The 24,048-nt window shown below is 38.3% G+C and overlaps 1 protein-coding gene across 2 annotated transcripts in view; it reads left to right on the forward strand.

Moving 5' to 3' along the window:
• PAPD4 (PAP associated domain containing 4) overlaps positions 1-24,048 on the forward strand; it is a 44,559-nt gene that overhangs the window by 17,232 nt on the left and 3,279 nt on the right. For both annotated transcript variants that reach the window (XM_010580492.1, XM_010580491.1), the window contains exons 10-13: positions 1,702-1,830; positions 5,882-5,925; positions 12,115-12,251; positions 20,115-20,206. In XM_010580492.1, coding sequence (XP_010578794.1) covers positions 1,702-1,830; positions 5,882-5,925; positions 12,115-12,251; positions 20,115-20,206 — 402 coding nt within the window. The remainder of the gene's footprint in view (positions 1-1,701; positions 1,831-5,881; positions 5,926-12,114; positions 12,252-20,114; positions 20,207-24,048) is intronic.

Raw genomic sequence — 24,048 nt, forward strand, 5'->3', positions numbered from 1 at the left:
CTGGTGTTTGTCTCCTCAGGAGTTTGCATTTTGGGGAAAGATTGTGAAACAGACTTCTGAAGGGGAAGTAATAAGAACAGTACTTGGTGCTAAACTAGGGTTTTCTTACTTAGCATCACAATGTCATTTGGCAGATAAATACAAAAGGAGTGGACTTCGTGCTAATTCTTCTAGGCCACTGGCAGTTCTTCCCTTACCACCTTCTTCAGTTCTTGCATACAGGTATGCAAGGCGAGGGGTCACATCACCAAGTCTAATGTTAATATAGTTGTTCCTAGCTTCTACCATGGATTTCCCCTTTATTGGCCATGTTGCATGCTAACTTTTTTATATACTAATTACTAGCACTAGCAGACAGAAGATCTTATCTCAGAATAAGGTCAATTAAAAAGAGATCTTTTCTACAGTGCAAAAGAGTCCTGTTTGGAATTTGAGCCTGTCTGCATTTTTCTTTCATGGAAAAATCCTATTTCAGTTAATGCATGCTCATATGATGTCAGTACAGGAATTCTTCTGCATCTCACAGTTAGTGTACTAATAGTCATATTTTTTTAGTTCAACCACTGGTGAATAATGTCAGGAATTAGGTGACTGGTGGTAAGGAGTTTTGTTGTTTCTAAAAGGTCTTCCAGATCTAGGACATTCATTCTGAGAAGAAGAGTGCCACTGACGGGGTCATGTGTGCTGAACCAGTGTGGAGAGGTAGTGAGAAAATCACATGCTTGGTAGGATTTTCAGAATAAGAGAGCACCCCTACTGGTGCTGTTGTAGCATGTCTGTTGTCCCGGATGAAGTGATTACCTATTGATATATTCCTGTCCTGATGTACAGAATACAAAACTTTGCACAGTGATGTCAGGTTAGAAAAGATACAGAAGAACTTATAAGGCATTGTAAGGCCATCATAAGGCACTTGACTGAGCTGATGTTCTGCTTCCATGTATCTGCAAATAATAAATTAAGTATGCTGCAAGGTCCTGTGGTGGTGGTGAGTGATATCTCCCTACAACAGATTACTACCTTAATTAGAAGACTATCTGTATTCCCTAGAAATTCAGAAGATCATACCGAGAATAAGACTGTATTTATGTCTTTCCTCATGAAATGCATGTGTCTTGATTTAATGAGATATTGTATCTAACATCTCATCTACATAAAAAGCCAATGAGGACAAGGCAGATTTAAAATTAATGTTTGTATGCAGGGGTTGCTGCTTTCATGGATCTTGAGGAAAACTTACGAATAAGCTCTGTGTCCTCCAACCAGGAGAATTCTTTTCTCTGCCCTCAAAGTTTATATAACCTAAACTGAAAAACAAACAAGAAGTGGTCTGTCATGGCAGCAAGTTAATTCAGGGAAAATTAGTACAGTGAACTGGAGAGAACTTAAAAGTGGAATGTGACACTGCTACAGTGACTGATGAATCCAGTCTTGTCTTATCTGCAAGTTACCTGGCATACCCCTTGTAATGTGTCTGTGGATCTTAACTACTCAAAAAACTGTTTTCAAATGCAAGTATTTTTTTCTGATTTTTATAAGATGGAGAATAGTTGTAGAATGACTAAGTAAACGCTATAAAATGGTTGCAAAAGGTAACCTTAGAATACAAGAGTATCATGTTGATCAAGTAGGAGCAAATGTTGATTGATTGCTGTCCAGTTAAATTTGCTTTTTTTTCAGATGTATTTATTTTACTTGCAGTTGAGAATCGAGTTCGTCCATTAGTACTTGTTGTTAAGAAGTGGGCAAGTTTTCATGAACTAAATGATGCCAGTCGTGGTACTTTAAGCAGCTATACACTTGTGTTGATGGTTTTGCACTATTTACAGAGTAAGTACTTTTTTTGATGTGTTGAAACTGTCCCTTTTAAGTACAGATCTGTGTAGTTTTCCTCTTTAATAAAATTAAACACCAGCAGGAGTTATCTTCCACACAGAAAAATCTGAAAATAAAGTGGGTTTACTCTGTTTCCTTAGCGGGTTAGTGCTGCATTTCTCTTTAACTAGTGGACCTCTTCTCTGGAGGCAGAGTTATCAGCTTTAAAAAGGTGTAAAAAAAAAATAAAAAAATCAATGTACTTGCAGGACACAGCGTAACTATAAAATAAACTCAAGCGCAAGTTAACAAAAATCTGCCTTTTCACAAAGGGAATAACCTAAACATAACCATTTCGGCGGGGGGGGGGGCAGGTTGGTGTGGTTTTGTTTGGGTGTTTTGTTTTGTTTTGTTTTTAAACTTGGGAACTGCCAAGAAAATTCAGAGGGGCAAGAAGTGCTGTGGGGTCATTTTTTGCAAAGGACTGAACATGAGGCACATGTATATGCAAGAATGTACTACCATGTGGTTAGACTTTTCCACTAATTACCATGTCCTGTAAGGTGGCAGATGTTTAAGACCATTAGAAGTTGGAATATTTGACTGCCAGTGGCAGTAGCTTTTCTTGTGACTTCGGTATATTGAAACATTGAACTCTATGGAGCTAGAGAGTTTTACCTGAGAAACTAGGGATCCCTGTTGAGAATTCAAGAAACCCATGCAGTCCAGAAATGGTTTTGAGAAATGGATTGAAATGAGCTTATCTCCCGTTTCTTTCTTTCTTTAGAGAAAGTCCATGTTTGTGATTTTTGTAGTTTGCAATTCTTGCTTAAGATTTAAGGAATCATTTAAGAAATCATTTAGCTCAGTATGAGTTTCTTCGTTGGTTATTGGGAGCCAAGTGGCTTCAGAAAGGAACACAAGGAACCCCTGAAGTGTACATGTTGGGGAGTGACATCTCTGTAGAAGTATTTTCTTAGTTCTTGTCAATTCATGTATAGACTGTGTATTTTGCTGCTTGTATTCATTCTACCTCTTTAATTTTTTTTGTAATGTGCTGATTATTCTTGTTCATGTTAGTTTAATGACAACTGGGTTTTAACATTTTATGATCATATCTGTGGACAAATTGCATAGGCTCTCATTTTAGACTTTTCTTCTTTGTCACTCTGTGTAGGTTTTAATTTTTTTTTTAAATCAGGTAGAAACAATGTTTAGCTCCTCTGACAGCTTGTTTGGCCTGGAATGTAGATACTTGCTGTTGCATGGATAGCCAACTATTTATTAGTTTCAAGATCACGCTACATGGACTCTGTACTAGGGTGGAAAGCTTTTTATGATAGTTGACTCAAGCTGGTGGCTTGCTTTCAGCTGAACAGTATGTGTAGTAGAGGACCTAGGAGGGTGTTTTGTGTGTTTGGGATCCAGCTGGCTGGGTTACTTGAATTCTTTGATGCCCATACTGTGTGCTTGTTGTTAATGTACCAATCGTGAGGACAGTAGGATGTAGGGTAGTCTATCCAGTGACTGTGTTTTTTTCCTCTACATCTACTGTTTTGGCATTCCACAGATTTCTTTGTTTCTGTGGAAAGAGAAGAAAAGGCAGCCAAGTCTGTTGTCACAGCTCTGAAACCATACTGTAGGTGACAGAGTACTTCAATGTGGATCCTTAATACACACCAGGAAAAAAAACCATAATGGTTAAACAGACGTTGATTTGGAGGAGATGAAATGACAACTTAAAAATGCCAAAGTGATTATTAGATACAAGATTGAAAATGCTGGGAGCTACTGGATGTGAACATTGCTATGCAAAGGTGAAGTGCAAGCAGGAGAGGAGAAAATGTATCTTTACGTGGTCCAGAAATTAGTGACCATCTTAACAGTGACTTGATAAGCACTTGATAGTTAATGTTACACTTTTAATGGAAAAAGGCCTTTTCACTTGGAAATTTATTCTTGAAATCATTTTCATTGTATTACAGTTACTCCAGAGACTTGTATTGGGTGCTGTGTGCAGTCATGGATAGCCAATTACTGATCTGTGCATGAAACTAATGCACAAAAGGGAAGAGAGTAGGACTTACAAGGAAGTGTAAATGCATAGGCTTGCCAGAATGTTAACAACCCTGCAAGCATGAGGGCATTTGCTGTAGTCATTTGTGGCAGCTGCCACAGCTGTCTAGGGAAGGGGTAAAAAAGTTCAAATAATCCTTTTCATGCAGAACTGATCAGTTAGCTGCCTAGGAAGGATCAGCAGTCTACAAACCAAAGAGGAGCCTTTTGCCTTGCTTCATCAGCCTTTTCTGCTAAAAAAGGCTGAACTGTGGCTCTGGACAAAGATCTTGCACTAGCTGTTTGGATTCTGATGTTTTCTTCGTGCAGATTTTAACCTTTTTTTTCCCACTTCTGCTACATGCATGTGATGCTACTGAAAGTAGCTTGTGTCCTAGTCATAGAATTTCTAACAGAGCTTTTGTTGGTGTTACAGAGGAAGGGAAAAAATAAAAACAAAAGCTTTCTTTTGCAGTAGATAGTGTTTCTGTCTTCACTAGGCAAATTTATTTCCTTCACTACTTAATCCATTTCCATATTCTTAGATTCTTTTGGATGTCTTTGCACCTAAGGTTAGGGTGGCTTGAGTTTATTTTGTAGATACATCAGGGTCTTGTACATGAACTTTCCTCCAGGTAAGAGGTCCATCTATCTTGTACCGTAAGAAAAGGAAAACTCATGTGGCAAATGTTAGTTGTAAGTGGTAACTTTTCCCCTTAACTCCATCCTCTTAGTATAGCATACAGACACAGATAAAATATCTTGATTGCTTGTATTGCTCAGACTTCATTCCCTTTTACTTTAGTGTGGCAGAGAACTGGAAATTGTCCAAGATGCTGCAGAAATAAGATGCTCTTGCATATTTCCAAACACCCACAAACAAAAGAATATTGTTAAAGCAGCTATGATCATATTCTTAGCAGGCCTGCTAGTTGATATAGTATACTCTTTGAAGATATCCCAGTTCTGAGAATTCTGCTGTTCTGATTATTAGTCCCTAAGGAAAAACGATTCTGTAACATCTCTTCCCCTGTGACACCTTGTCTGAAGGGTGAATTCAGTCCCAAGTCAAAGTCCTGTGTGCTGAACTTAGTTATCATTCTCCCTAGTGAATGATGTAGACGAATAGTTTAAAAAAATATGCTGAAGACCTGATGTTAAAGGTGTGCTCTATGTGGTGTTAAAGTAGTGGAGTGCTCTAACAGTTATGTAGCTGCTTTAAGGCTTGAGTGGGATGTGAATGCTTTGGGATTTCTTTCTGTCTATCTGTAGGACCACCTAACCTTGGAGATAAGTTTTTTCCCCTGTTATTTTTATTATGCAATGGATGCTCTCCCCATCCATGACTTTCATAAAAGTTACAATTGTTTAGTTAATTTTGTGTTTGTTAGTTATCATTAATGTCTACATGATCTTGATAATCTCTTTGCCATTTAGTAGACCAGCTAACAGCATGAGGCTGTATTTATGTATTTTATGGAGATTTTTCTAGCAATGCCTACTAAGTGTGTTGGGCATTTTATCTTTAGGTTACTTTTGGAGACTCAGTATGTAATACTTTGCAGCTGAAGAATATGTACTTTTGCAGTATCTGGAGACTTCCTTTGCTGTGATAGAATCATGTGGTATTAGATGTAGGAAGAAAAAAAAGAGTAAAGCTCTGACTTTTCCTTTAGGGAATCTTAGATGAGTTTCTTATAGCCATGAATTAACATGAATTTTAAAAGTGAAGTTGTACCCAGCTGCTGTAGAATTTTTCATGTCTTCTACAAATAGTAGTATCTTAGTAATAGCTTCCCTTAGCTGAATTAACTCCTTATACTATTATATACAAAATATAGTAATAGAAGTATTTGTGAATGACTTTTATTTTACAAAATGCATGAAAGTGAAGTTCTTGATAGATGGTTTTAAGGTGGAGTATCAGTCCAACCCTTTGGTGTAGCTGATATGATAATTGTTTCCCGTGAATTACATGAATCACAGCAACTTTAAACTTTTTTTTTTATAGCCCTACCTGAACCCATCCTTCCATCCCTCCAAAAAAATTACCCAGTAAGTGTTTCTTACAAATTTACTACATCATATATGTGTATTAAGCTGCTTATCTAAAATGTATGAGTTCTTAAATATCTCTAATGCATTAAGTTAAACACAGTCTGTAAGCCTGGTCATTGATACGCTAAACATACGTGTTAAAAATGTTATTTGCTGCTTTTGATCATTTCTTCAGTTGAAAGTGTCTGTTATAAAATTTCACACACAGTTGGAAATGAGTGCTGATTAGAGCTGCTGACCTAATTCTCTTTATGCTGGCCTGAAAATATCCCTGTGTCATCTGTAACTTTCTGTAGTGTTTTTTCCATCCACCTGTGGTGTTTCAGAATTCCATACCTTCCCACACCTGTTGAGTTGCCTGATATTTCTGGATGCAGAGTGTGAATGATGTTTACTAAGGAGACTTTTGAGAGACCTCACAGAATTGGGCTTAAGTCCAACAAGAAAACACCTTTTGGGGCCTTTGTTGTTATGTACAGATCATACTCTATTGATTTCCAGAGAATTCTGAGAATTGGTGTGCTATGATCCTCTGCAGAATTAGGACTGTAATTAGTGAGACTTAATCTAAGGAAGATTACCTAGAAATAACAGCTACACTCCTAAATATTTGTCTGGGGACAAAAAAGCTATTGCTTAATAGTTCTATGCTATCGTTTATTTACAGAAATATTTCAATTCTTTTCTTTCTTCTTTACCCTTCCTCTCACATGTCACTTCCTTAAATTTTTCTTTATTCATAGTTGCTGTAGTTCAGTGTCCTTGTCTATGTATGGGGTTTTTTACTGTTGCTGATAATTGTGCTGAGTTAGTATTAGAAAGCCATTCTTTCTTTTGCATATATTTTCTATAATGCTGAAATGGGAATATTTGATGACACTGTACATCAGGGAGAAAATACTGTGATGTCAGCCATTTTGGGTAATTAGGATAACTGAGATGCAGAAGAAAGCTTTTAGCTATAGTACACTGCAGTTTTATTTCTATTTTGTAAACCTGCTTAGGCATACCTCTGCTAAATTTTTATGGTCTTTATTTTTTTCCTCTGATTTTTTTTTTTTTTACTGTACTGTATACCTTCTAATTTCTTCACTGTTAATGCTCAAAAGCATTTAAAGCTGTTTTTCATTTCTTGTACACTTAGCTTTATCCAATGGGTTTTTTGAATTGCAAAATTTGCTAATTATGTTTGCTTAAAGCTCATATGCTATAGTGTTTTAAGTTTTGTGTAGCATGTAATTTAAAGAAAACAACTGTAAGAACTGCTAACTTCTGACTCCTTTGTAATAATGCAAACACTTATATATGTAGTGTTTGAACTGTGTAAAGGCCTTCAGAGCACTGCAGATATTAATGGCTTAAATGATTAAAGCAAAAGTATACAATACCATAAGCTGAAAAATCTAATGGATTTGTAGGGTTTTATCTTGTGTCGTGTGAAACTGGCAAATCACTTGCAGGTTCCTGTGTTTCTAGAATGCTGCTGTAAGAACAGCATTTTTTACCCTGTTTCAACATAGATTTTTTTGTTGTTCTTGTTGGTTATCTTGCCTTTGGAGGATGGACTAAATATTCTAGGAGTGCTAATGAAATAAAAAGAGCATTTTAGACATGCTTACTATAAAACCAAATCAAAACTATGGGTTAAGATAAAAAAAAATTATGCTAGAAGTTGGCAAATATATTTTTGGTCTACTGTCTCCATTAGGAATATAATTAAGTACTTAAAAATTGTGAAATTACAGCTTCTGAATACTGATATTGCAAAGAAATTTAAAATGAAAATGAGAAAAAACACCAAAACAATTCTGGTCTTGTAGTTGCAGTAGTAATTACAAAGCATGGGCAAATGTCAGTATCCAAGGGAACCATATATTTCTCTTGTGGTTTTCATGCTGGTCAAAGCTGTGTCTCCATCCCAATACTACGCATAAATACTGCTGCTCCCCTTCTGAAACAAACCACCCTACCTACAGTTTTTCAAAATCAAATCTGCAGCTCTTTCTGCAGCTTGAAAATACTTATGCACTTGAAGGAAACTGCCTGTTTTAAATTGTAGGTGCCATGTAAGAGAGACGTGCTTACTTTGACCAAGAAACAAAAGGCAGATTCTGTGACTCAGTGTATCCCTTATTGCAGATGTGAAGGGTGAGAAGTCCTGGAAAGCCACCAGATCTGCCCACCTGTGCATTCTGTTGTCATGGGGGAGTCTCCAGCTGGCACCGAGCTGTTGTGTTTTGCATCCACTAGTTCAGAGGGAGTATTGGACCGTATCAGATGTGGGGTTGGATTCTGGGGCTTCCTGCCACCCCAGCCAGATGGGGTAGATGAGAGTAGCCCACAAAATGTGCTGATTGGTTCTGAAGTCTGTTTAGAACTTGCCTCCAAGTGAGGACTTTTACAGATGAGCTCTGGAGAACCTGTGGTGGCTTAGGCCATTATGGCTTCTGGTTGTTTTGCCTGTGTGTTTGCCAGAGGTGAACATTGCTGCAACTGGGAGTCAAAGGAATGTGTGCCTGAGTCTCCAGTGTTCCAGAGCAGCCTGGCATATTAGCTTAAATCCAGATGGAGGTGTATCTCCACTAGTGCTCTGGGTTGTGAACTTCATGGACTCTAGCATGAGCAATTTTTCGGCTGCCTCAGCTTCATGAGCAGTCATATCTTGCAAAAGGTGGGGCAGAAGATGGGATGGTGCTTACTGTAGCTCCTTCATGCACAGGAGTCAGTCCCTGGATGGACATATTTGCTTCACTCAGAGTTGCACTTTTTAAAAGTATAAACATGAGTTAAATGTTCATTTGTAAGACTGGGCAAGGGTATTTTATATGTGTGCGAATATAGATACTTATCAAAAATGGCAAGATACTACGCTGATGTTACCGCTATAAACTCTTTTGAAGGGAGAATCTTGTAGAGAGTTAAACTCATACATCAAGATATTCAAATGTAAAGATTTTTTTGACGTATGCTTGTGTTCCTTTCCAGTGTGTAAGGGGGTATGAGAATATGTGTAAGCATTATGTAACTTGAACATGAAGCATGTTATTGAATGCTAATGTTTTCTTGAGAAATAAGCCAGCCAAGGTAAAGATTAGAGATCTAGCAAAACAGAAAAAAGACTTTGGGGTCCCTTTTTCTGGGGTATTTTGAAATAATGGGTAGTTCATTTACATTTGTTGCTCAATCAGAACCTGAATTTCTTTTCCATTTCTTAAGATGGCATGAGGCAAAGACCCAGCAAGCAAATTAGGGACTAGTTTTAAAACAAGCTGAATTTTTTGCCTTCTAGGGAAGGCCTACTTGAAACTAAGCTAGTTTGAAGGATGCTTTGTAATTCTGTTATATTACCGACCTCTCTTATGTGCTGAATCTGTAAGCTGTACCTTGTTCTGTTTATCTAGTTATTCCCTGAGTCCCTCTGGCAGGAAGAAAAGTACTGTTATCCCTGTTTTACAATAGGTGAATGGAGGCAGGTTGAGGCTAATGGATTTTCATGGGCTGTCTGTGGCAAAGCAGAAAAATGAGCGTAGGTATCCTGTGGCTGGTCTGATGTCTTGTTCACTGAGTGATTACTTTGTTAAGAAATGACCTTAAACAAAAGACATTGTTGGTTATTGATAATATTGAATATTGGTATATCTTGTCAGACACTTTCATTAAATCATCCCCATACCCAATTTTAAGTAATAATTGATTTGGTTTTACATGTAAAACATTCTAATCTGGTAATAGCAATTTCTTCCATAACAAATTTTCTGTATTGCAGAAAGATGAAACCTTTTCTTTTTTTAATTCTACATGTGGTGATCAGCAACTCACAGTGTTTAAAAAAATAAGTTGACTGACAGTATCAGAAACGTGATTAACAGTTTGCTTTAGTTAGTGTAAAAAAAAATTCTTCTTCTAGAACAGTAGCTTCAGTCATGCTTTCTATTTTGTAATACTTCGCTGTCTTTTTAAGAGTCATTTTCATAGTGGTATAACCCCTAAAGCAAGTGGAGTTGGGAGTTATTTATACATGTGTCTCTTAAACTAGGTGGTTGGGTTTTTTAATGATTAGCTGCTGTAGACTGTAACTTGCATTTTTACTAGAGCACTCGTATAGAATATGTGGGTTTTTTTCTCCTCTTTTGCCATAAGTTTTACTACAACTGTATTTGATAAATACTACTTTTGCTACTAGTATAACTGTTGATTTATTTTTGTTATTCAAATGATGTATGAACACTAATTAATCGTGATCAATATACAAAATGTAAATAAAATGTACTTAAGGTCAAGATTGATAAGAAAAAGCAACAGCCTCTCTAAGCTTGTAATAGTGCTAAAGATAATAGCTTACTTATTATTCTGAAAAATAATATCCCAAAGTCTAACTTTTCAGCTGCTCAGGATGCCAACCTCACTGTAGTGGCAGATTTTTCTTTCAGTTGAGTTCAGGCATTTGAACATTAAAAACAAAAAAAAATTTTGTTCTCCTTTTCAAAATGTCTGCTGCTTCCAAACATGTACTTACTAGTCTTAGTGGACATCTGTTGTGGTAATTTCATTGTGTTTCTGTTTTGTATTGTTTGGAGGTCAGCAGCCCTTGTTCCTTTCCCACCCCCACCCCACCCTGTGTCTGTTTCCTCATGAGTTGTTGTACTGCTAATACTAAATTCATTTGTTGTGACACTTCTACAACTTTGTGGCCATGGGCAAGGAGTGACTTTCACTCTAGTACCTGTCTGATTAACTTTGGGATTAAAACTGTATATACTGTATAACACAGGAAAAGCTGTTCCCCTTTCAGATCTTTATCTGATGCATATTTGCTTTTTATGTCTGTCTCCATGTTTTTGGTGTGTTCTGTTGGATTGTAAGCTGTTAAATTCTGAGCTCTGCTAACTATGATAGTATTTTATATGCAAAGGTATATCATGTGAGAACAAGACTTGAAATTTTTCATAGCTGGAAGAATGGCCTTTTTCTCCAGAAGGTGTTGCGCAAGGTTCTGGGAAGTTTTGCTAGAATTGGCAAAAGAGGATGGGCATCCCAGACTTTTCAGTCCTACTGGTTGCTCGCTAACCATGCTTTTTCAAAGGAAGCGCTGCTGGCTGTGAACATGGAAATAGTATTACAGTGTATAATGCTTCTGTAGTACTGTAAAGGTTGAGTGATGCCTGATAGGACTCTAAAATAACAAAGGAGTGGGGTGGAAGGGGAGATACAGTAATGACTGAATAGGTCCTTAAATTTACATAGATGTATTTCTTTGAGTGTAAAGCTTGGTCTTGTGTATCTTGGGTTCATATTCCTTAAAATAAAAAACATTACTTTAAAATGTAGTATCCTGGTATTACCAGGTTTTAAAAATTGTTTCTCTAGCAAGAGAAGATATATTCTTCTCCATGTACCCCAGTCTCTCAGAAGAACCTAAAGGATGCAATGGACACCCAAACAGTATAGCAGATCTAAAACCACGTTAATTTAGTCTTGTGTAGATTCCTTTTTAAGCTGGCAATAGTAATTTCTCTTTATAGCAAACCTGACTTTTTCTCCCCCTCACTGAAGAAAAGCATACTTCAGCTTAATTGCTGCATTCTGTATTCAGTCTTTTTGTGTAACTTTTTTTTTTTTATTCTTTCAGATAGGTTGGCTAGAGGAGGTGCTGCTGCAGTCTTTGAACTCATGATGTGGGAGGATGCAGGTTCATATTAGAGCCAGTGGGTTGCATATGCAATTTTAACTCTATGCTGTGGGAAAAATGTCAGGCCTTCCTTTTGGACAGTTTCTGTACCACACTTACGGGAACTTGGTGATAAGTCCATTAGCTTCACCTACCTTATCTCAGTTCAGCTGCAGCCAGCTCAGTGCAGGCTACATTACTCAGCTTCTGTTCTTGTGGTTTCACTAGCATGTAAACAGAAGTCCAGTTCAAAGATTCTCCCATGTTAAAATTCTTTAGCAAACAGAAGGCAAGGGGTGGTCTTGGACGCTCCTGTGCAAGATCATTCTACCTGAGTTCAGGGGGAGCAACTAGTATTAAGCAGAGAAGCACAAGAGAAATAGAGTCCTTTGCTTGTAAGTTGTCCTTGAACTTATAATAAGCAAATGATAGGCAACTTTTTTTATTGTGAAAAATACATGCACCTAGATTAAGGGTCTGTGTGTATATATACATACGCTCTGATTTTATTTTGACAGGAATCTTTTGATCCTACTATGCAGTTGCATCTTGTTCATCAAGCTCCATGTACCATTCCTCCTTACCTCTCAAAAAATGGATCAAGCCTTGGGGATTTGCTAATAGGCTTCTTCAAGTATTATGCCACAGAATTTGAGTAAGTAATAAGCTCATCTTAGTGTTTCAGAGTATGCAAAACTTTGATTTCTTCTATTCAACATATCAACACTTTATAACACTTGAAGAGAAAGAATAGCATTAATGCAGGAGTGGTAACTGACAGAGAGGAAATGGGTGAAGAGACTAAAGGACAACAGGAATGCTCATAAAGACTGTCTGGCATCTTTTGCTTAGCTAAGCATCCTATCCTGTAAAATAGCTGCTGGAAGTTAGAGCTGTGTCCTTTAAAAATAGCTGGGTTTTGTTATATTACACTATTCTGTAACTGCTTAGCCATGAGTGAGAAAGATCTGTTCTTAGTTGTACTGTAAGGTATTGATTGTGATGTGAATTATTTGGACCTCAATAGGGGCACTTGCCTTCACTGTCACCCCGAGTCAATGGAGGTAACTGACCAGGTAGCTCCTTACTTTGACTATAATATACACCAATATAGTCCACATCTAGTGAAGAATTCTCCCATATATAGTTGGTTCACTAACCTTGTCAGTTTCCTAGAATCTGAGTTTCATTCTGGCATCTGGACTTGCTTGTAGAAGAGAAGGAGAAGCTAAAGTTGTGAGGACATCTGAGAAAACTAGATTACGAACATTTTGCCAAATTGTCACTCGAGAATTTCTTAGGAAAAGTGCTTGTCCCTGTGAAATACAAATGGTTGTATTTCAGAAAGCTTAAAGATCTTCTAAAGGACTTGTTTCTGAGGCAGTTGGTTCATACGTGTTGCTGTCCTGTGTGTGTATGTCATATCCATTTCCTGGAAGGAGAACAAAATGTTTAACTGCTGGATACTCATTATAATTTTTGAAGTGTTCATATTTTACTTCAGTGTAAGAAGTGAACAATCACGAAATCCATAAAGGAAAAATTGCTGGTGTGTGCACCACATGTGGAATATGTAAGCTAAATCCATATGGCCTGTGGCAATTCATGAACTAATTGTCCTTTGTGCATGCTTAAGCCTAATTCTGAGAGATTTTCACATAAAGGATTTTCCTTCAATGATCTCTGCAGATAAGGGAATGGTGTCTTGTCCTAAAAGTTTCTCCTGAGTATCTGTCCTTTCAGCTGGCAAGGTGCTGTTTGCTAAACAGGTGAATTAGAAGATACTGCTGGAGGATATCCTCAGGTTCCCAATTTGTGGGACACTAGATACATGCTTTAGTACTTATCTGTATAACAAGCTGTTAATCTTCTCATACATGAAAGTAAATACCTTCTCCGCCAAGGAAAAAATTTCAGGTTTGCCTGTGCGAATTAGCAGTGAAGAACTCATCCAAATGTAGGAAAAATACCCAATTTGACTTTTCTGGTTTGGGTGCTTGTCAACATGGTCAAGAGCAGATTTCTACATAAGTCAGTAGCTGGTCCAGGAAGACTTTTTTGTTTGCTCTTAGACATGCAGGATATACTAGGGAGTATGAAGACTGAAAATGCTGTATTATCAGTACTCGAATTGATGGTAATCCCTGCATATTATTTTTCATGACGATCATACATGAGGAAAAAATGTTACCTAAATTTAATCACAGAGGTACAGGGAAGCTTCTGGTTAAAACAAAGCTTGAAATAGTGGACAGTGAAGGTAATCCATAGAATCGTTTAGGTTGGAAAAGACCTTTAAGATCATCAAGTCCAACCATCAACCCAACACCATCATGCCCACTAAACCATGTCCTGAGGTGCCATGTCTACGTGTTTTTTGAACACCTCCAGGGATGGTGACTTCACCACTTCCCTGGGCAGCCTGTTCCAATGCCTGACAACCCTTTCGGTAAAGAAATTCTTTCTGATATCCAGTCTAAACCTTCCCTGCCACAACTTGAGGCCATTTCCTCTTATCCTATCACTAGTTACTTGACAGAAGAGACCTGTACCCACCTCACTACAACCTCCTTTCAGGTAGTTGTACAGAGCAATAAGGTCTCCCCTCAGCCTTCTCTTCTCCAGGCTAAACAACCCCAGCTCCCTCAGCCTCTCCTCATAAGACTTGTGCTCCAGGCCCCTCACCAACTTTGTTGCCCTTCTCTGGACACGCTCCAGCACCTCAATGTCTTTCCTGTAGTGAGGGGCCCAAAACTGAACACAGGACTCGAGGTGCGGCCTCACCAGTGCCCAGTACAGGGGGAAGATCACTGCCCTGCTCCTGCTGGCCACGCTATTTCTGATACAGGCCAGGATGCCGTTGGCCTTCTTGGCCACCTGGGCACACTGTTGGCTCACATTCAGCCGGCTGTCGACCAGCAAGTCTTTTTCTGCCGGGCAGCTTTCCAGCCACTCTTCCCCAAGCCTGTAGCACTGCATGGGGTTGTTGTGACCCAAGTGCAGGACCCGGCCCTTGGCCTTGTTGAACCTCACAGTTGGCCTCGGCCCATTGGTCCAGCCTGTCCAGATCCCTCTGTAGAGCCTTTCTGCCCTCAAGCAGATCAACCCTCCCTCCCAACTTGGTGTCATCTGCAAACTTACTGAGGGTACACTCGATCCCTTTGTCCAGATCACTGATAAAGATGTTAAAGAGAACTTGCCCCAAAACTGAGCCCTGGGCAGCACCACTTGTGACCAGCTGCCAAGTGGATTTACCTCCATTCACCACAACCCTCTGGGCTCATCCATCCAGCCTTGCCCAGCCAAGAGTACACTTGTCTAAGCCATGAGCCGCCAGCCTCTCAAGGAGTATGCCATGAGAGACAGTGTCAAAGGCCTTGCTGACGAGGTAGACAACATCCACAGCCTTCCCCTCATCCACTAGGCGGGTCACCTGGTCGTAGAAGGAGATCAGGTTGGTCAAGCAGGACCGGCCTTTCATGGACCCATCCTGCCTGGGCTCATCACCCGGTTGTCCTGCACACGCCAAGTGCGCGCAGTCAGGATGAATTGCTCCATAATCTTCGCCGGTACCGAGGTCAGGCTGACAGGCCTGTAGTTCCCTGGATCCTCCCTCTGACCCTTCTTGTAAATGGGCATCACATTGGCAAGCCTCCAGTCATCTGGGACCTGCCCTGTTGACCAGGACTGCTGATAAATGATGGAGGGTCGCTTGGCAAGCTCCTCTGCCAGCTCCCTCAGTACTCTTGGATGGATCCCATCTGGTCCCGTAGACTTGTGAGTGTCCAGGTGGCATAGCAGGTCATTAGCTGCTTCCCCCCTGGATTATGGGGGCTATATTCTGCTCTCTGTCCCTGTCTTCCAGCTCAGGGGACTGAGTACCCTGAGTCTAACTGGTCTCGCTGTTAAAGACTGAGGCAAAGACAGTTGCTGATGTCAAGGGAAGAAAAGATTTTTTAAAAACAACCAACCTACCAAAAAAAAAAATCTGGCTTGTTTTTCCAGTGTTAAATGCCTGTTAAGTAAACATTTGACTGGTGATAATCTGTTAAAAAAAGCGGCAGGGGGGGGACACCACCAAAAAAACCCAAGCCTGAAACCACTAAAAAATAGCTATTAGAGTTCCATGAAAATGTTACATAGCTGAGAAGTCGTATCAGGAAATGACATGCCTAATACAGCAACCTATGTTATTTTTAACTCTTTCTGCTACAGAAATAAAACTTAGATTTACTGTTTACTTGACCATCTCTGTATCACTGTCAAATATAAATCCTCTTTGAAGGGAGTAGGGTGTGTGTCTTGAAGGTACTAAAATTCAGTATAGTTTCATAAAACCTGGTAACTGGCTGGAGAAGAGAAACCCAATTAATGCCCATGTGGGGGAAAAGGTGGACAGAACATGGTGTTTAAACATTTGTGTGTGTATGTGATAGCCAGCCACTGAGAACAGGTACAAGTGTCACACTATCCACAACACTTGTTACCTTTGCTTTGAGGTTGCTGATGGAAACAATGTTATAGGTGGGAATGACACTAAGAATTAAATACACACAACAGGAAGACACTGTTAGTTCTGCCTTTCATGGAAGAACTAGTATTTTATTCCTGAATGTGTTGAACACTTCCATTGCTGTAATCAGTACTTTTTTTTTTTTTCAGTGTTTGCTTTCCCTGTAAAACATTTACTAGTGGTTTTATGCACAGAAATTTTGAGGTTATATTTCAGATACTGTGACTATTAAGTTAGGTTACATTTAAATGACCTGTACTGTGCCTGTGAAATTTCACTATTGAACTGTAATGTGTTTGAAAAGATTACTAAGGAGAATACTACTACAATTTTCATAAAAGTGACTTTTGAAGATTCCTATCTATGGTATAGGACACAACACTACCAGGTTTGATACACCCGATCTGTTTTGCTGAAAGAACAGCATGCAGTCAAGAATGATCAGATCATGTGCGAAGATCATAATTTTGGACACAATGAGTAGTTGATGCCACCTGCCTGGAATGCTTAACTGATCAACTATTTTACATGTATTGGTCAGGAAGATGAAGGGAAGATGGAGATACATTGTGTTAAACTTCCCCCTTGGTCTAGCAAAGGCTACTAGGTATTTCAGTTAAAAATCTATGTTGTATTTTATTTGTAGTGAATAATATTTAAGGGTAAGATGGGCCCAAAGAGTAGAGCACAAAGGAGGAAACAGGAGCCTTGCATGCTGTGTAGCTGTGAATAAGCTCATCTCCTTGTGCTGTATTTTTTTCCCTTATGCTTTTAATCTGCTTTGTTTATTTAGACTATAAGATGTTTCAGAAAATTGCTGATTACCATGTATTTATACAGTGCCCATTCCACAGTGCTAGTCTGGGATTTTCGGTGTCTCCATAAGAAGTAATTTTTATCCCCATTCATAACGTACCAGAAATGTGATTTGGAAATTGCTGCATATATTGGATTTACACAGGACATATAGCAAAGCTTGATTTGCTGACATGCCATAAGAGTTCAAGCCTGCATAATGTTTCTCATGATACAGCTGGCTAAAAGTATGCTTAGAATTCCATTTTAACGTTAAGTATTTCAAACTATCAAAGGTCTGCTGATCACGCAGTGAATGTGACCCAAGTAAAAATGTATGGAGGTGTTCTCAAAAGAAAGTATTTGGAAACTGGTCCATGTTTACCAGGCCCTCTGAAGAGAGTGTCTGATTTCATTCCTGCAGCTGTGAGTGAAGGCAGCAGGTTTTCACTTGGCTGTCTCTTTGCAAAGTGAGACCTTGAAGCAAGGCCTTGCCGCCCTGAAGTTACTGCTAGGGAACCTAGAGATTGTCCTTTGGGACTGTACTTCTTATATTTATTGTTCCAAGCTATGTAGCAGTTGTTTAAGATAATTCACTGATTAAGTTGTATTTGGTGGACATGATAAAAGATTGGATACATATTGTGACAAAATACAGTTGCTTACGGCTCTCTTCAGGGTAGAATTCTTCAGGTAATAAAGGGATGATTTTTTATTAGTATATTGAATTAAATATGCTTGCAATTTGTACCCACCTTAGTGTGTTTATGCAAGTGGCTTTGGCTTATAAGAACGCTCTGGAAAAGATAAGCTTTTTAATGCATCTGTAGTATATTCGTACACACACCTGGAAATGCCTACTCTTTCAGATTCTTGGCTTCTCCATGAGGAGCCACGTACCTAATGTGGGCAGTGACACCAGAAATAACTGATAATTGAAATAGCTGTTTAAATGGTTATTACTAACTTATGGATTGAAAGTGTGTATGTGGAGAATACTTCCTTTGTGTTGGCAATAATGAAGTTATTGTGTGCAAGCCAAAATGGTTAAAATTGATACACAAATCATCTGCTATTGGTAATTCATTTCTAATTCAGGCTGATTTTGGTACCAAAGTGGGGTTAGTGAAGGTTTAATGAGACTATTAGATAAAATAGTTGTTTTCAAGTTTAAATAAAAAGCTGTTTAAATAGCTAGAAATGTCACTTTTTTGTTGCTTTTTGCTAAACCAGTGTATTATAAACACATTTATTTTTTGCTGAGGAATCAAGCCAAGTATAACCTAGAGAAAAAGAAGTCAAGAGAAGAATTACATGTTTGAAGTGGAACAATACTGCCTGGTTTAACCAAACACAGATCAAATACTTTGCTGCATGACTGGTTGGTTTTTTTTTTTTTCCCCACTGGCCTGGTGCTCTCTGATTTTTAAATAAGCTTTTAGAAAAAGCAGAAGAGTTGAACTGTCGGCTTCTACTCTTGACCAATGTTCTGGAGCTGCAGTTTAAGCTTCTTTGATGCTCTAGTCACATGCTTTTTCTCTTTTGTCTTTTTTGTGGGGTTTGGGGTTTGGTTTTTTTTGAGAAATTTATCTTAATTTCTTGTTAAGCTTGTGTTGATGGTAGTTTATTAAAAAGACATGATACAAAAGTATTTGGTACTTCACAATATCTCTAATACTTGCAAAAGTAGTCTGCTATGGGAATTAAGGAGAGGGAGAGTGATGGGTTAGAATGAAAGCTTTAGTTTGCATTGAATGCTAGAAATTATCAGGACCTGTACTAATTTTCTAAAGAATATATCAAGAGAAATCTAAATATACACAGCAGTGGGTGTATAAGTAGTCTGAGGTATCCTAAACTATGCTTCATATGCTGTGTCCTGCACCTTTTTGAAATGGGCCCTATTCATATTCTTAAATAGAAGAATAATGTACTTGTTCTAATGGTTATTCAGACAGCTGGCTTTCATGAGTGGTTTTAATCATGCGTTGTACCCAAGATAATTTGTAGAATTACTGGCATGGATTTCTAGGTGGTATAAACTGTCTTATCACCACTGACTTAATGGAATTATGACAGCTTATCTGTGGCCTAGGGAGCACAGAGTTCTTCCAGATTTAACTGATGAATTATAGACTGTATTTTGATTTACAGTTGATATTTACAGATTTACTGCAGGTGGTTGATGCACCCAGCCAAGCTCCTCTCTCTTTGCATTATATCAAAAGATTGATTCAGTCAGGAGATCATGTCAGGTGTATATAACACCAGTACAGCTAGCAGCACACTACTTAGCTATTTCTACACCCCATTTAGTCAAGGCGTATGGTGACACATTGGTGGTCCAGGTGTTTTGCTGATACAGTTCCCTTGTTTACTTAAGAGCACCTGAAAACTGGTTGGGTAGATACGAACATAAAACTTCAAGTGGTTACTTTGGCTTCCGTCATGTTTGGCACATTGTTGTGCCAAGCATCATAAGGATCATAAAGATGCTTGGCACATCATAAAGCTGCCCTGTAAACTGCCTGCTGTTCCTATTCAGTGTCATCATTTCCTATGGTTTTGTTGTAAAAATGTGTGCAGAAAGTGGTAGAATATCTTCAAACACATATTTGAGTTGTTGTGCTGTTTTTGCACTTATAGGAGATCTAAAATTCAGCATACACGGAGTGTTAGTGCTTTCTAATAAAAGGTTTCTTGCACCAGAAATGCAGGCCTATAAGCAAGATATCTTTATATATCTTTATACTGTTTAATATTTTTTTAATGGAATGCAGTATGTGACTTCATCTGCACTTACGCTCCTTATGTTCCTTTTCTCCCCACAGAAAACTCTGAAGGATAGATCTGAGACTATAATTTCTTTTGAACTTAGAAATAAATGTAGGTGTCCATATTCAAGTTGACATTGTTTTTTGAAAAAAAATTGTCATGAATATATGTTACTGATAGATGTGATGTTTTTGCAGATGTTTTTGTAAATAAACTTCTGTTTGTGGACAATTCTCTTGTTTCCTACCTGTCATTCCTTACTCTTACATAGTGAATTATGAAGATTAGACTGTTACACTATATTATTCATTATTATAAAGTACTGTGTTATCCAGGCTTATGACATAGCAATCTGACAATCTTTTACTGTAAACTGACATTATTAATTTAGAATCAAGAGTTGAAAGTTCTGCACATTGTTTTCTTTTTCCCTAGTTGGAGCCATCAGATGATTTCCATTCGTGAGGCCAAAGCTATTCCAAGACCTGATGGTATTGAATGGAGAAACAAATTTATTTGTGTAGAAGGTAAAATATAAAGCTGCATTACCATTTTTAACTGTTAAGAGACTAAATACATAAATCTGTCAATTAGACTTTACCTTGGTAGTGTTTTAATAGTTCACATGTGTAATACATTTATGTAGAAAATTAAATTTAAGCAATGTAAATAGTTTTGGAAACAGTCCCGCCAAAAACATTTGAGAAGGAAGCTTTAAGTTCTATAGTGTTTAAAAATAGTTCTGACCTTTTCTTCAAGAGCACTCATTGCCCTGTTACTGTTGGAACAGAGATTAGGACTTTGACAAGGAATGGCCTTTATGACCAGTAGCGTGTGTTTTCCTGCTCTGTAAAAATAGTCGTCAGTTTTGCCAAGATTGAGCTTTTGAAAAAACACAGCAGGCACATATTGAGATTACTCTCTTAAGAATATTCTTTGTTCTAGAAATGCTCTGATGTCCCAGGTCCTAGCAATGACTAGATCATGCATATGTTCATCCCCTTGTGGCTACTATTTTTGGCTGGCTTGTGAATGTACAGTTTCTGCAGAGACTGTATGAAGGCCTCCAGAACCAGAGGGTAAACCCAGGCTAACTTTTGGAGTTGCAGTTCTGAGCCTTCTTGGTGCAGGCTGAACCGGACAGTAGTGCTATACAGGGAACCTGCTTCATGTGCTCTTGATGCTTTTCGGCTGCTGTGGGGGACCTACATGGAGAAGATGAACAGTTAACATGTGTGGGAGATGAAGCTTGGATGAGGGAAAGAGAAGAAATAGACCAAGAGAAGTATTGAGATGTTAGGAGAATGAAAAGAGAAGCGGGGAAGGGACTGAGAGGTGCTGTGTAACTGGAAACACTTAACACAGAGAGATGAGAAAGGGGAGTGAGAATCAGAATGCAGTAGGTGAAGGGGAATTGGTTGGGCAAGGCACCGTGGATAAGGAACCAAAGTGGAATGGGGGCAGAATTAGAAGTATGTGGTTTAGGGCACTGGGGTGAAGAGGGAAGGTTTGAAATGGGAGAGGTGGCCTGGGCCCAGGCTGTAAATAAATGGTAGCTATTAGGATCAGGATATCCAGGGTTGAAGTTTTAGGATAAAAGAGGAATAGAACTTGGATGGGAGCCCAAATGGTATGGAAAGAGTTGTCAGACTGGGAAAATTTTGCTGGGGGAGGAGGGGAATAAGGCAGAAGTCCTGTGGCTGTACAGACATTCCTCAACATTGTTGGGGATGGGAGCACACCCATGTGTGTATGTATGTGATTTCCTGCATTTGTGCTGCTCTGTGCAGAGAATAATTACCTACTGGTGAAGTTAGTTATTTTGTTGCCCAGAGCGTACCAGCTTGACTATAATCATATGGATTGCAATGTGAAGCCACATGATGGGATTCCTGTTCATTTGACTTTTGGGGGGAAAAATCAACTACCAGTCATAGGGGAAAAAGTACACTGAAAAACGACTGCATGCTTGACTCTACAGTCTCAGAGTTGAGAAATGTGAGAATTAAGAGTATCTGTACAGCTGAAATGATTCTGGATAGTGTCTGCAGACATTGCCAAGGCTCTGGTCTGAATGTGGGAGGTGGGAATGCTGGGCAGCTGTGTCTGCTGCTGTCACATGATGCTGATCTGCTGTGTTGCTGGGGAGCTGTGTGTTTCAAGCTCTCAGGGTTTTTTATGATGTTACAAAGTGGTTGAATAATTAGGTTTTCTTTCTGTCAGGTTGGAAAATAGAGTTGCAGCATACAGAATAGGCACTTCAGAATTGGTATTAAATGGACATGGTTACATACAACTTTTTCCTTACTAGTGCATTTTGCATTTGAACTATTAAAAAAGCAAAATTATCTGTAGGTGGCACGTCTTATCCCTTCCCGTTACAATGTACTTCAAGCCTTTATTAAGGTGGGTTTTAGCCTCACAGACCAAGTTTTTACCTCTAAAATGGAAGGGAAAAATTAAATTTCTTATTTCAGCTCAAAGTAGGCTTCATGTTTATAACAGCTGTTAAGCTGGACTAGTTTAACAAAGTATGTAGATAAACTTCAGTGTTCTTTGAGCTTTTAAAAGGTAGCTAAACATGTCAATATATTGTGGTTTCCAAGTCTTTGTCAGATTTTCCAGTTAGCAGACTAAAATGTCAGTAATCGGTATTAGTGCATATATTTTTAAATATTTTAAATATATTTGATAGATTACACAAGTCTATGCCTGCAAGTTGCCATATTCTGCATGTAGCACTGTATTTAGGCTCATTCACTCAAAGAAAATATTGTGTTCTGTTTTAATTTTTATCGGCCTTAAGACTGATTCTCATTTGTGTTTCTGTTGTTGGAGAAACAAATATATTAGAGATGCTCTTTTCAGACAGTCAGGCTATTACCATTACAAGGATACAGAGAACACTGGGTTTAGCTGATGTTTGTGAACATTCCTTGGCAGAATCTCTAAACTGCTAGTGACTATTCTGGTTTCAGTTTAAATCTTGTCTATATCAAATAATATCATACACTCTCCTATTGAAAAAGACACAGTTTGGAAAAGCTAGAAACATGGCAATTTTGTGAGACAATTAAATTGATAGTCATTTAGGGAAACTGGATCAGAAGCTGTCTAAGCTGCAGCTGAGTCATGCTTGTACTTTTAAATCTCTCAGATCCACATGTTAAAAATAATTCTAAAAATAATTCCTTAGGGCTTGGTTTGCAGCAGTTCTGAAGTTTCATGATTTCTTGTATTTTCATTTGGAAAGATGATACCCTTTAGCCTTTCCCTCAAGCATCCATGTTGAAGTTGTATTTTTTTTTCTTTTAATATTCTTATTTCTTTGTGTGTGAACAAAATAACTTATGATGGACTCTCACTGTCTTGATGGTTAGAAAATGTAGTGGTGTAAATAGTACCTGATTGCAAAATTAGTCTTGCTGCACTCCAGGGAATGAGTTTGTCTTTTGTCAGTCAGTAAATAATGCAGGAAGAATAAAAGGAAGATGTGAGTCAGCTTTTGTGACTAGAGTACCTTTTTTCTCGCTGACAGTTTCAGAAGATTGCACAGCTTTGCTCTTGTTGCTTTAAAAAAATATGTATCTCTTGATTCAACAAAGTACATGAAGGTCCTAGCATTAAAGAAACAGTTAATGTCACATTTAAGACAAGCAAAAGAAATGCTGTACTGCTTCACGTTGTAAGGGACATGGAATTCTTGGTGGCAGTAGGTCACTGTGTCAAATTACGTGACTGATTTTAGAGGATTATGTACCTTTTTTATCTGATAGTTTTTTGTTCCAATCTAAATGTATGACACGTTCTAAAGTAAAATACATTTGGCTGTAAAGTCCACTGAAAACTTCATAGGTAGTTTGAAGAGAAACCTTTTAGAAACCTGCCAAATACAACATTGATGCATGAAACAATTTCTTTATGAATTTAAATAGCTTGCAGAAATAAAAACCCAGTGCCATGGAGCATGTTCGACATTTGAAGTCCCACTCTCCATAATGGCATAAGCCCTTCTGATGTCTTAGTACTTTATTTTACTATATGTCCCTATTTGAATAAAAGCAATTCATAACCAACTTAACAAAAAAGCTACCTGATCTAGCAAAAACTTCTGTGGTTCTGTGGCCCTTAAGGACTTTCATACATTCTGCCAGTGTGAATATACCATGTTACTTAAGCAGTTAAGGAAAAAAAGACTTTAAAATCTGTTTTGTAGTGCATCATAATGCATAGTCTCTGCATCATGATTTTTTAGTATCTATCTCTTTAATGTTGGCAACCCTATCGGTAGCAAGGAGTACTTTTTTAATCCCTCAATATTTTTTTTTTTTTAAAAAAATGTTCCAAAGTATTAATTATGTTAGGGGGA

The sequence above is a fragment of the Haliaeetus leucocephalus genome, unplaced genomic scaffold (assembly GCF_000737465.1).
Source record: "Haliaeetus leucocephalus isolate CR32 unplaced genomic scaffold, Haliaeetus_leucocephalus-4.0 Scaffold722, whole genome shotgun sequence".
Taxonomy (NCBI): Eukaryota; Metazoa; Chordata; class Aves; order Accipitriformes; family Accipitridae; genus Haliaeetus; species Haliaeetus leucocephalus.